At 43.0% G+C, this 13,865-nt stretch overlaps 1 protein-coding gene across 9 annotated transcripts in view; it reads left to right on the forward strand.

Moving 5' to 3' along the window:
- ZHX1 (zinc fingers and homeoboxes 1) overlaps positions 1-13,134 on the forward strand; it is a 28,094-nt gene extending 14,960 nt beyond the window's left edge. For 5 of the 9 annotated variants that reach the window (XM_075415609.1, XM_075415608.1, XM_075415607.1 and 2 more), the window contains one exon: positions 2,453-13,134. In XM_075415609.1, the coding sequence (XP_075271724.1) occupies positions 2,668-5,292 (2,625 nt within the window). In that variant the 5' untranslated portion in view covers positions 2,453-2,667 and the 3' untranslated portion in view covers positions 5,293-13,134. The remainder of the gene's footprint in view (positions 1-2,452) is intronic. The other 4 variants (XR_012763379.1, XR_012763381.1, XR_012763380.1 and 1 more) reach the window with 4 other exon arrangements.
- Positions 13,135-13,865: the final 731 nt, after the last annotated feature.

A 13,865-nucleotide genomic window follows, 5' to 3' on the forward strand; every position in this document is an offset into this window, starting at 1 on the left:
AGGTTTCTTTTTCAGAGGCCTGCTTGTATCAAAGAAACGTGTTGCTCCGTTGGTAAGCAGTGGAGGGGTAGGATAATCTGCCTGTGCACTGTGAGCGAAACCGACCCACAGCACGCAGAGGTGTGTGTGATGCAGAGATTTAGCTGAAAGGCTGTAGGTGATGCAGTTGCACGTGGCCCTGTAGGCTTACAGGAAAGAACACTGATTTGTTGTACAGGTTTCCCATTTTGCTCATTATCTCCAGCCTTATCTCGAGCATACAACACTGCATTGTCAGGTCAAACGTTGCTTTTACTTGTGCCCTGTGCTGTTGCAGAACGGGACCCTCAGCACGCCCTTACACTTGCTCGGGCTGCACTGCCTGTGGATCCTGTGTGCTGCGCTAGGGATGAGGCACTCGCTTCTCCAACTGCAACTTCAGTCAGCAAAACTAGCTGTGAAGTAGCTTTTGAAAATGGGCATTTGTGGCATTTCTGAAATTTTACTCAAGATCACAGAAAGATTAGGTAATACCGCCCAGCTCTTCCCCAAGAGCATTGCTTAACACTGAATCTTGGCAGTTGTCTGTCTTTTGTCGAGAGTCCTCCAGCCCCACAGAGAAGCAGTACGGTTAATAAGGCTCTACCTCTCCTCCCTCAGGACACAGAGACAAATGGATCCGCTTAGCTTTGCTTCATGGTTCTCTTGCTGCGAAGATAAATGAGATGGCCTGCAATACGTACTTTGTATATACATTAAAATAAATATCTTGTATGCTTCTGTGCAGTTTTACAGACTGCCAGCATTAACTTGTGGAAGAATGGCATCTTTCAGCTCCAGTACTGTTAGAGAATTGTCATCCTGGAATGATGGTACCTAAGATTTATTGAGCATTGTTAGTGTCCTTAATGCCGTGTAACCGTATCCTTGGCATAAAAAGCCTATCATGTCAGGCTGTGCACGTTGAATGTAGGCACAAAAGTACAGCAGAGGGTGACTGTTAGAAGCATTAGGGGAGGATTTTTATGAAGTGAGGTGAGGCATGCAGTTTCAGAAACAGCTTATGGAGCAGGACTGGGTGGCAGCTATGGATGAACACATTTGTCTTTTGCCTAAAGAAAAAATACGAAGCTAAAAATTATTTACCTTCCTTCCTATCCACAGCCTCAGCCCTCCCATAATCAAAAAAAGAAAGAATCATCTTATCATACAGTGAAAAATACTATTTCTTTTCCCCTTCACATTTCTTGTAACTGCTTTTCTTCCTTTTACACTGGTCTTTTTTCTTAAAGACTTTGTAATGAGCAAAGCTGGCTTTCTGTTTTTAACCTGTTAGATGCTGTTCACTTTCTGAACCTTCTGAAACAGCTACTGAGTATTCCCCTTGAACTTGAGCATGCTCCCATGTGGGGAAGTAGATGACATTCCACTGTCTAAAAAGCCATGTACCTATGGGATTTCTGGTATGAGAAATCAGTGTCTGATGTTATTTAAAGACTAAAACTATTACAGAGTTTATAACTCTCTGCAGAAGTTTGTACATCGTTTCCAACAGACTAGCTGTGGTCCCTGTGGGATAAAATTCACTCCGGTCTATGCTATTTAAAATTATAGTTATTCTCTGAATTTCTGTAGGCTTCAACTTTATTTGGTGGTAGTTTTCTTTGGTGGTAGTTTTTCTTAGAAATGGACAAGGAATTCTAAACAGAATACATAATTTTGTTTGGCTTGTGCTTATATCAGTCTTTAATGCTTTTTCTCTCTGGTACAGTTCACACAATCAATCATATCCCTGTTAATGCATAGAGGCATGAAAACAGCTTTTAGTTAATTGCCATGTGCAAGCAATCAACTTTGATTGGTTTGGGATTGGTCTTCAACTGGAGAATGACATTTGGGGAGCTAGGAGGAAAAGATCTTTTGTCTGTCAGAGTGCCTTAAAAAGGCATTGTTTTGCCTGTTTTCAGACTTGGGAGAAAGGCCCTGCACATGCTCACGCTCGCATATATAATGCAATAGAAAAACACTCTAAACCTGCCTTTTCTGGGACCCTTCACAACCTCTGACTTGAGCTCACAGGGCAGTTGAGAGAAGTTGTCATAGCTGAGACAAAGCAGTCCAAAGGCAAGACTGCAAAAATTATGTAGGACAATTGACCTCAGCATTGCGCCAGGAAGGCGGCTTCTGAAGAAAGGGAAACGGTCAGAAAGTTACCTGGTTTACACTGTTCTGTGTTTTGTGCCGTTCACTGTGCTGACATGAACTAAAATTTAAGCCTGTAATAGGTGGACTGGATTTTGCCTGTTTTAACTTGGCTTTGAGTATCTCTTCTTGGAATGGGTCTGCTGGTTTCAGGGGATGAACAGTGGCAGACTGAACCCCAAAGGATTGCATCACCTTAAGCCGTGACATGTAGCAGAATAGAAGTTACGCTTTAAATTGAACTAACTCCACTGTCTCCTCTTTGCTGCAGGTGGTGGATGTGGACTTTACAGCAGTGTGTCTCAACATCTCATCCTCAACTATCTATTTTTAATGATTGCACTACAAAAGAAAAGCTGCTAATGGGATAAATGTTGAGACTTTACAAATACTGACTTGAAGTACCGAAAGCCATTATTATTGATCAAGAAGAGCTTGAAGCTAAGTCTGTATCTGACCAGTCAGTATCATTTTCACATAACAGGCATGGCAAGTAAACGAAAATCAACAACACCGTGCATGGTCTTAGCCAACGAGCAGGATCTGGATCTAGAAATGGTATCAGACTTGGAGGAAGGACCACCTGTACTTGCGCCAGCAGATAACCCTACAGCAGAGAGCGTAACAAGTGATGAGGATGTTCATGAGTACGTGGATTCAGACAATCAGAAAAATACGAATAAAGTAGAAGGTGGTTACGAGTGTAAATACTGTACTTTTCAGACACCAGATCTCAATATGTTTACTTTTCACGTGGATTCAGAACATCCCAACGTAGTATTAAATTCGTCCTACGTTTGTGTAGAATGCAATTTCCTTACCAAAAGATACGATGCGCTCTCAGAACACAATTTGAAGTACCATCCTGGAGAGGAGAATTTTAAATTAACCATGGTGAAACGTAATAATCAGACAATCTTTGAGCAAACAGTAAACGATCTCACTTTTGATGGGAGTTTTGTTAGAGAAGAAAATGCTGAACAGGCCGACTCTTCTGACGTCCCCTCATCAGGGATCTCGATTAGCAAAACTCCTATTATGAAAATGATGAAAAACAAAACTGAGACTAAACGTATCGCTGTTTTCCACAATGTAGTTGATGACATTCCTGGTGAAGAAAAGGGAACTGAAAATGAGCCAAACTCCGAAGAAGCAGTAGAAAACCCAGCACCGGCAGTTTCCGAGTCAAAAGCAAGCCATTCAGTTGTTTGCAGTGCAGCAGATGTGGCTAGCGCGGTAGTGCATCCAGCACCAGTGCTTCAGCCTGGGGTGGCACAAGTTATAACAGCTGTTACGGCTCCGCAGAACTCCAACCTGATTCCAAAAGTCCTAATACCTGTAAACAGCATTCCAGCCTATAATAGTGCTTTGGATAACAATCCGCTTTTGCTGAACACCTACAACAAATTCCCATATCCAACCATGTCGGAAATCACTGTTCTTTCCACTCAAGCTAAGTACACAGAGGAACAGATTAAAATATGGTTTTCTGCCCAGCGTCTGAAACACGGTGTGAGCTGGACACCGGAGGAAGTGGAGGAAGCAAGGAGGAAACAATTTAATGGCACCGTGCATACTGTGCCACAGACAATTACCGTTATCCCAGCACACATTTCCGCCGCTAGCAATGGTTTACCTTCAATTTTACAGACATGCCAAATAGTTGGTCAGCCAGGACTTGTTCTCACTCAAGTTGCAGGTGCAAATACGTTACCAGTAACAGCCCCAATAGCTTTGACTGTAGCAGGGGTCCCAAACCAAACACAATTACAGAAGAGTCAGATTCACACTGCTCAGCCTGTTGCAGAAACCAAACAAGTAGCTGCCGTTCCAGCCCCTCAGCCTATCAAAAATGAATCTGCGCTGATGAATCCCGACTCTTTCGGCATCAGAGCAAAAAAAACTAAGGAACAACTGGCAGAATTGAAAGTCAGCTACCTTAAAAATCAGTTTCCTCAAGATTCAGAAATTGTTAGACTTATGAAAATAACGGGCCTGACTAAAGGAGAGATCAAAAAGTGGTTCAGCGATACACGCTACAATCAGAGGAACTCAAAGAATAATCACGGGATTCATCTCAACAGTGATTCATGTGCCACCATTGTTATTGATTCAAGCGATGAAATGAATGAGTCCCCAACGGGAGTCGCTCCACAGAGCAAGTCATCGTGGAGTGCTTTCCCTGATTTCACCCCGCAGAAATTCAAAGAGAAGACTGCTGAACAGCTGCAAGTCCTCCAGGCAAGTTTTCTTAATAACCCTATCCTCACTGATGAAGAAATGAACAGGTTAAGAGCCCAAACCAAACTGACCAGGAGAGAGATTGATGCCTGGTTCACAGAAAGAAGGAAATCAAATGCCTTAAAGGAAGAGGGAGCTGACTTGAATGAGAGCAATGCCTGCAGCTCAAAAGAAGAGGCTGGAGAAACGTCTGTGGGAGATGGAGCAGCAGGAGCAAAATCAGGGTGTTCCGCTTCAAGCAAAATAAGCAAAAAATCACCGGAGCAGTTGCACATGCTTAAAAGTTCTTTTGTCCGTACTCAGTGGCCATCTCCACAAGAGTACAACAAGCTGGCAGAAGAAACTGGGCTCCCAAGATCAGAAATTGTGAGCTGGTTTGGAGATACTCGCTATGCCTGGAAAAATGGTGGACTGAAGTGGTATTATTATTACCAGAGCGCCAACGCAAACAGTCTGAACGGCCAAGGCTTTGCAAGGAAGAGAGGGAGAGGAAGACCAAAAGGGAGGGGGAGAGGGAGGCCTCGGGGGAGGCCTCGGGGCAGCAAGAGGTTAAATTGCTGGGACAGAGGTGTGTCTGTCATAAAATTCAAAACTGGAACAGCAATCCTGAAGGACTACTATATGAAGCACAAATTCCTTAATGAGCAAGACCTCGATGAACTGGTAGCCAAATCTCACATGGGATATGAGCAGGTCAGAGAGTGGTTTGCAGAAAGGCAGAGAAGGTTAGAACTTGGAATAGAGCTGTTTGATGAGAATGAGGAGGAAGACGAAATGCTGGAAGATCAGGAAGATGAGGAAGAAACAGATGATAGTGATACTTGGGAACCCCCCCGACATGTTAAGCGTAAACTTTCAAAATCAGACTGATGTGCAATTTGAGAGTTGGGGGCCAAAAAACCTATGAATTAGGTTTGATGCTATGGTGAAGAGCCAAATGATTTTTCATGGCCTTCGGTTTAGCAAGCACCTGCTTAGCATCTTCCTTCCACCTAAAAGAACATGGGCAAGATGCTTCCTGTGCAGGCAACAACTGTTTGCTTCCTTGCTACAAGAGGTGGACATCCTCAGGCCTAGCCTAGGACATGGGGTTGTGAATCAGATGCAGTTCAGCTCCTCCTCTTCCACGTTACCGATGGGAAGGTTCACGTTAATCATTCACATGACTGCTTCTCAATATTTAATTGCCTTATGTGTTTAATTCCAAAAAAATACAGACACTTTTTTTTTTCATTGATGTAGGAGAACATTGCCTGCTCATGAAGGAGGAAAATACAAAAACCTAAGATGTCTTTTGCAAACATCGCTTCACCTGAAAGGTTTCAAGGCCTGGGTTTGTTTCTTAAGGAAAGAGTTCGAAACAAAAGAGACGGGGAAAAGTGTGACAAAGGAATCGGTGAACCTAGGGGTGAGGATTGCTTGGTTTAAGAAAATGAGGTGATAGTGGCACCTTTTGCATATCTAAAGAGTGTTTTGGGTTTACAGAACTTGTGCTGAAATGTTTCTTGTTGATAATTATGAGCTAACTGAAGGAGTCTAATGCTAGAAAATGCTTTTCATTACATTTAATCCGTGTATCCTACATCAGTTTAATTTAAATGCCTGACAGACTTGATGCAGTTTTTAGCTTGTGCATTCTTTCTTTTGCTGGAAATGGTAAGAAAAGTATGTATATTTCTAGCTAAAAAGAACAATTTCTTGAAATCTTACACTGAATTTTAAGGTGAACGTGAGGCAGAAACTGCCTAGAAGTCATTCAGAGTTGCCTAGGAGTTTGTAAGAATACACCGATACAGAGACGAAGAGTGTCTTCAGGTGCTAGTAAGGAAGGTTTTCAAGTAAGTTGTGGCAATGACATGATGTTTAATTTTCAAAAAAAAATTAAGTTATATGGCTTTTGGATGCTTAGGAATGGTAAACATCCTAGTGTTCAATTGTGCTTCAGCGATAGCCCAGTTGAATGGTTTGTGTGCAGATCGAACTTAAATTCATCCGAATGGAATGAGCTCGCCTCTGTGCCAATTGTTCTTAGGGCTGCTGGGTGAATGCACTTATTTTTAGAGGTGGTTTGATCTACCTGAACTAAACTCCAGAAATAGTTTCATCTGATAGGAAACATCTACATCTCGAGTAAGTGTCATAAAAATAGAGGGGGGGAACCATTTAAGACATTGAAATCATAGCAGAGTCTGAATTACCAACTTAAAAACAATGGGCCAAATTCATGAAGTTAGTTTAGGCAGATGTCTGGCATACTAGAGAACTAGTACTCCAAGGAAGAGCCGTTTGTCGCCTTGCTGTTGTCGGTCTGCATTTTTTAGGGAGAAGTTACTTTATATTTAGATGTCAAAAGATGATGATTAATTGGTGGTGCTGTCGCCAGCATTGTCTGCTTTTACACTGACACTAATGAAAAGGACACTCGCAATCTCCCTTGGCACATCTGTCAGCATCTTCTCTGTAGGCTTCTGCATCTGATGACCAATGAGAGGCAGATTAGGGTAGAGAAAATGTGTCCTAATGTTTCTACATTTCCAAAAACCTAATCTGGAATTACTCTTTCTTTCTCACTGTGATAACTGTCAAAAGGCCAAGAAAGTCCTTTTAGTCATGATTTTCTGAAGCAGAGGAGTCTGTGTTAAATCTGTTTTTCATACGTGATTGTGGGTGAAACCCAAGCCAAAGCAAGAAAGGGAATAACATCTGACAAAAAAAGTTTTGTTAGCTCACCTTCCTCTTTGGATGCTTGTAGCTGTCCTTCTGCTCCCAGATTGAACAGGCTGCCTGAGCTGCAGGAGGATGTTCTGCCTGAAAGCCGTTTACTAGCGTGAGCTCTTCTGACTGTTTGAGATTGCACCTCACCGATTCGAGTCTTGGAAGCCAGGGAACAGTTTCCCTGCCATTGCTGGAAAGAAAAAAGGCAAAGTGGCCAGCAGTGCTAGAGAGGACTAGCCAAGAATCCCTCGGTTTAACTTTGGGGTGGGGGAGAAGCAAAACTGCGTTGTCAGCGTATTTCCTTGGAGTGCTTATGAAGCAAAACTGCGTTGTCAGCGTATTTCCTTGGAGTGCTTATGACTCTGGCTGTGAGGTGGTGCAAGAGAGCTCAGGATCTGTCCTTTTCAGCTTTGGCTGCTGCATGTGGTTGGGGGGTGTTCCGATGTGGCTTGTGATGATGGTATGGATGAGGCTGTTGCAGATGCCAGCAGATAAGGCTTGTGTTAGCTTCAAGCTCCACCGGGAATACAGGGTCAAAAATCAGTGCTTGCTGAGTGGGAAAGGACAAGGCTAGTAGGGAAGGAGATGCTATTTTTAAGTTTCCAAAAATATTAAATCCTTAAAATCCTTGGGAATATGCAAGCAAAATCTGGAGTTGCCTTAATCCTTAAGGTTGACCCAGAATTAATATTCTTTCGGGGGGGGGGAACAAACCACAACCCCACCCAAGCAACCTCCCCAAATATCTCCGTTTTTTGTTAGCAGGGACTGCATTTAGGTTACCATTAAATTTGACCTTCTTTAAAAGATAGTAAAAAATAAAGATCCAAGTTAATTATATGATTAAACTGGGAAATTTTCCATTTTGGCAGTGTTCTGTTAAATAACACTCAGCTACAATGGTAGGCCTTAGCACATCTGGTCTGAAAAACACAGGAAGAGGAAATACATTGTTTATCAAACTAAATATAGTTGGATTGGACATCTTCTTTCAGTAAAACAGTCAGACATGGTGGTTGATGTATACTGGGCCAGATTTTCAGTTGCTGTAAATATTACAGTTCCATGTATTTCACTGGTTATTATAGTATTTACGGCCCATTGAGGAGCACCATCTCTTCGCAGAATATAAAATTTAAATTAAACCATGTGCTGCGGACCAGCTGACAAGAGATGCTGAGTATCTGTATTTCCTCTGGGCTGCGTGCACATTGTTAGCCTTTCAGTTGTGCCAAGGATGACAAAAATCTGGGTGGGTTTAGCCTGAAGGCAGCAGTTGTATGCATTCATTATTGCTCATAATCTGTCTGTCATTTCTGTTTGAGCAAACAGAGTCCATTAATTACCAGTTCATTTCGTATTTACAGCATGTGCATATTTGCACTGCATACTGGGAGCCTCCTTCCAGAGGCCTCCCGCATCAGGACTGGTAGGAGGAGCATTGGAAAGAGCTGTCAGTGTGCTGGTCTGTTTCATCCATGAGTTGTGGTCGTGGCTGGTGGGAAGTGAGAGCTACTGGTACCAGCGGTTTAGCCCAGATTCTCCTTTGCTAGGTGCCCAAGGCACTCTGTATGGTCACCTGAAAGAAACAGAGATCACCTGGTGGGTGGAGAGGACGTGGTGCCTTCTCATTCTGCCACTTACATATGGGAAACTTCCTGAGCTTCAGCACATCAGCAAGTGTCTTAATTTATGACAACTCTGAGCATTGCTGTGCTCGTCAGCAGTGCACCCCTGCAGCCCGGCTCCCACTTGTGGCTTATGCACACCTGCAAGATGTTTTGGAAGCTGCTTGGACTGAGCTACATTGGCAGTGGGGAGGGAAGGGGCAAGAAAGTACCACTGCCCTGGGGTGGGTGTCCATGTGGGGTTTTGTTGATTTCCCTGCTCAGTGGAGAACTGCGTGTAGGTGAGCCTGGTGTATGTCTTCTGTGTTTCTGTGGAGCTTTGCCTCTTAGGTTTGAGCTAGTTGGGAGCCAGGCTTCAGTGATTGTCATTGTCAGGGAGACAGAAGAGCTCTTTGATCTTGCTGAGATCTTACCTCTGGGTGGCTGGTTTGTTCTCAGTCTTTGCTGTTCCTTTAGAGCTAAGGTAGAGCTTTCCTCTTCGTCTGCTGTTTCTGCCAGGAGCTCTTGATCTGATGACGCTAGTTACTGCTGTCTCTGCAATTTAGCTAAAGAGGGAGTAAAGATAATCCTGTGCCAGAATGGAGAGGGAGAGGGGCTAAAAGAAAGCAAGCAGTGTCACAGCCAGGTGAGGCATTCACCGTCCCTGTATCGTGCTGCTTCATGGCGTGTTTTGCTCTTGCTTCCGAGTACAACGAAAGAGCACGGTTCCATCTTAAACAGTGCTGTCTTCCCAGTACCAACCTCTCGATGACCCCAAGGTTAGCGTTTGTTGTAAAAAGAAAGTCAGACCTGTTCCTCCCTGGAGGTTTGAATGAACTAACAGAGTGCTGGCTTGTAAGTGGAAGGAAGGGAAAATGTAGAAGCTTAAAGGCTCTTGACTTTCGATTGCCCTTCAGAATTCGCTGACCGAAAGGCTGATAAGCAAAACAAGCTCTACTCTTGCTGTTCTGACAGAACAAGTAAAGTATTGCAGTCACTCATTTTCAGCACATAGAAACCTCTGCTTTGTTTTGAAAGCAAAGGAGAGGAAAGATATCTAGTACCTCATGATTGGAATTTAGTAGATTAATACACTATAGTAAATGAGGCCATTCACTTTTTTAACCTTGTCCAGTACTATTTTAAAAACTGTTTTTCTGTGATGTTATATACCATGTGGGGTCTGGCTGTAACTTTGATTTTTGGGCAGGAAACTCTTGCAGTGTCCGCACATGACATTAATTCCTCTAATGGATGATTTGCTGACTTTGGGCAAAAGCCTGTTTTCTTCCTGCTCGCCAAGGAACTCTTGAGGCAGGCAAATGCACTCCCTTCTCCTCTGCAGAGCAGCGAAAGCATTTCTGGAGCCCGTACAAAGTGATTCATGGCCTTATGCAGTCCCCGTAGGCCAGAAAGCCCAAAGATGCGAACGCTCTCTTCCTCCTCCGTTTTCCTCTGAAATGAGAGCACAGCGGTAACTCTGACAACTTGTCTCTGGCTGCTGAGTAACCGAGCTGTAGTTTTAAGGTGGGGAGCATTTTCCCTTTTGCACTTAAGAGAGTACTGTGTATTCAGGCTGGATATCAGTATTTGCTTCTGTAAATATGACAGTATCGATTTGTGTCCCCGACCTGACTCCCGTATCTGTCTATATTCATATCTCCCAAGGAGAGAAGATAATCTTTAAACTTCTGTAATACTAACTATCCCTGCCCTAACCTGAATGCACAAAGATAGAGTGCAGTGAAATATAGCTACTTTCTTTGATTTAATTTATTTTTTCTTGGAAAATAATTTTGCCTACATTCAGTAGTAATGAAGAGATAGTATCAATGATCAGAGAGCAGTAAAACTGTTGAGCGTTGTTCATGATGCCTGGGACGGTCGTGTAAATTAGAGATGGGAAGGGCTAGTAGAGGGCTCGGTTCCCTGCGCTGAACAGTGCTGGGTTACACCCGTGTTCTCCATCAAGCTTGTGATATCCTAGGATAAGTAGATTTACCAAGTAGCATGACACAGTGGGTCAAGTTACTTGAGGTTTGGTGATGTATTAAAATTCTATAGGAAAAGTTTAAAACGAAAGTTGTAACAAAGTGGAAAATCCCCTCAATAGCTACTTATACACACAATAGCTCAAATTTCTGTGTCATTTGCCCACTTTTAAAAAGGGAGATTTTGAAGCACTGGTGGGTTACAGCCAGTATTTTCAAGTTTAATGATCTGAGCTTTTGGGGGGTTTTCTCCTTCTGCGGTGAAGAGCATCTGCACTTTTTCAGTGGATAGTCATTGCAAAAATGACTTACGCAGCATTGCAAAATGTAGAGTGGTGACTGAGGGTCCCATAGCACTTTTCATGCATTAAGGCGAGATTTGTCTGACTGCATGCTGATGTCTGCATCTGAGCAGGACACCGTAGCTAGTCAGTGTACCTAACGAGTGTGAGCCAGCTTGTCCCAGATGCCTGGCGGTGGTCAGATGAGCGGCACCCTGAACCCCGTTGGCTGTTACCCCAGGCTCGCTGGTGGCCGCAGACACAACAGACATCTGAAGTCAGGCGAGATGGATCTCCGCCTGGGAGCGTGCTGGCTGGGTTACAGCACTGATCCTTGTGTTGTGGTTAGCAACGGTACTTACCTCTGCTTCCGACTTGACGCTTGTTGGGAAGAGAGAGGCTGCCTTCTTTTTGTGTTTTCTTTTTTGCCTTTTTTTTTTTCTTTTATTCTAGAACAGGTGGCACTACAGTGGTGGATAAAGTAACTGATTCTTGGTTATAATACTGTGGCATAAAAATGATTTGGGGTTTCTCAAGCATTTTAGAGATAACGTTACTATATGAACATTGGACTCTGCATAACTCAGAATGTGTTACGACACATAATACTTGTGTCCCAGTTGATGAAAGTATTTCCTTATGCTTATTCAATGCTAGATACCTATCACAAAACCTTCCCTAAAGAATCTGCTAGAATGACACAAGATTCAAGTCTTCATCATCTGTGATACGAAAAGATCAACCACAAGAGCTCCGTTATGATTTCAAAATGTTCCCCCTGCCTCCAGTTCCAGCTTACAAAAGTGTTCCCAATTCTTCATCATTGGCTATCTGCATGTATGCTTACAGTCTGTACAGAAATGCACTAAAAGGAGTTGCCCTACCTGGGAAGGCTTTATATTGTATAGGAAGCGTGGCACTAGGTACTGCTCTTCATGTGCACAGGAGAGTTAGCAAGTGTCGATCTCGTTTACAGAAATGATGGCGCTTTGCAATTTTCTATAATGTATTGCAATATATTTAAATGTCCTGTTTGACATGTGAAATGAAATTAAGTTAATGCATTGTTATGTATTTGAAGTATGAGGAAGACGATTCACTAACGACCAGCAAGGTTTTTAGAAGGTGTCCAGTACGTAGCCGTCTGTGTGATGTCTGGTGTATGTGATGTTACAGGAAGCAACAATACTGTCCCTGTTCAGAATGAAGAGTTTTTTTTGAATGATGCAATAGCTTACAGTGTCTTTCCTTTGTAGCTGCCCAGTGTGGTGAAGGGGAAGCAATTCTTGAAAAAGTTCAAGATAACTGGTTAACTGTGAATGGGCCTAATCTTTCGTGAAACCAAGAAAATTTTTGGACACACACAGGACTTGAATGCTCAAAAGGATTGGAACTTAGTGTTGTGCCAAAGTTAAACTACTGCAGTTGGCAGAAGTTCTGCACTGTAAATAGAAGACTGGTTAAAAAACAGCTTGTAAAAAAAAAATAAATCAAATTTTAATACACTACGTTTTTATTCTGATACATGATGGAAACATTCTGTTTTAGACCTTTTTTGAAGAGGCTTCAGTGACCACTAGATTTTGTCCTCTTATATTTTGTTTGGCCTAATACTATATGTTCTAGTAAGATGGGCTTTATTGCCTATGTTCTTTGATATGTGATTAAGCTTATAGCTTTGAGTGACCAAACATTTTACAGAGTAAAAGTTCTTAGAAACAGTATAACGTAACTGATATTTCTGTGTCTTATTTATCAGGCTCTACACAAACCTGGAAAGTTGTGCTGGACTTGTACAACTCGTATATGGGAACGCAGCATACTTCTGGATATTACAAACCTAAGCCTTTGTGGCAGTCGGGATCTTGTCTTTGGATTTATTTTTGTTATTTTTTTGAGGCAAAGAGACGAATGGATGCTGCTGTAAAATATTTGTAATATTGCCATTATTGCTTTCTGTAGCAATTACTGCTTTTGCTTCAACAGATAAAATAAATCGGAGATAGAAAAATTCTAAAAGATGCTGGTAGAAGAAAGGATCATGTGGGAACTTCTGAAAATAAACTTTGTACCAAAAATTTGAAAACACAAATAGTGGAATAAATGTCTCCTTACTGAGTGCGTGTGGTTTTAAGAGGTGCTGTGGAAACCAGGAACCATGTCTGTATGAAAATGTCACAAAACAGATATTCTCAAATGTCTTTTTCTCCTGTCACACAATACTGAATTTCACCCGTTCCTCAGATGCATTGAATTTGGAGGATGGGCTTGGTTGCACAGCCAGCGCGAGGGCAGCTTCACACGCGTGTCGGTACAGCTGCTTGTGGCTGAACGGTTCTGCGGTGTCAGCAGGCCAGGGACGTTCACGTGATTTTTCTCATTAAGGCAGATGCTCTTTTTATTATCGCATTTAAAATATTGGGGGTGGGAAGACTAGGGGCGAGTGGGAACCACCTCCCTGCTCAGGTCCGTGTCAGTCAGCTGTCACGCTTTGTGGATGCTTTTAACACGTGCCTTTTCCTCGGAGAGGAAGGGTCTGAGGTGAGCACTTTCTGTTGAGCTCTGCGTCTCTCTGGCAAGCCTGACGCGCTGTTGCAGAAGCTCCCAATCTTGCATCGGCGTGACGCATCGCACCCGTCTGCTTCAGCTGTCGGGCTGCAACCTGAGGGGCTCGAGACCTGGCCTTCCTGGCGGGACCTGGAGATGTGTCCCTGCCTGAAAGATGTTCAGGATGATAAAATTGTTCCTGTGCTGTAGCTTACGTCAGTCCCGAAAAATGACATCCCTAGCTGAAGTAGTGACCTACGCACAGGCCTGGAGATGAGCGCCAGTAGTCAGTACAGCTTGGT

The sequence above is a fragment of the Opisthocomus hoazin genome, chromosome 3 (assembly GCF_030867145.1).
Source record: "Opisthocomus hoazin isolate bOpiHoa1 chromosome 3, bOpiHoa1.hap1, whole genome shotgun sequence".
Taxonomy (NCBI): domain Eukaryota; kingdom Metazoa; phylum Chordata; class Aves; order Opisthocomiformes; family Opisthocomidae; genus Opisthocomus; species Opisthocomus hoazin.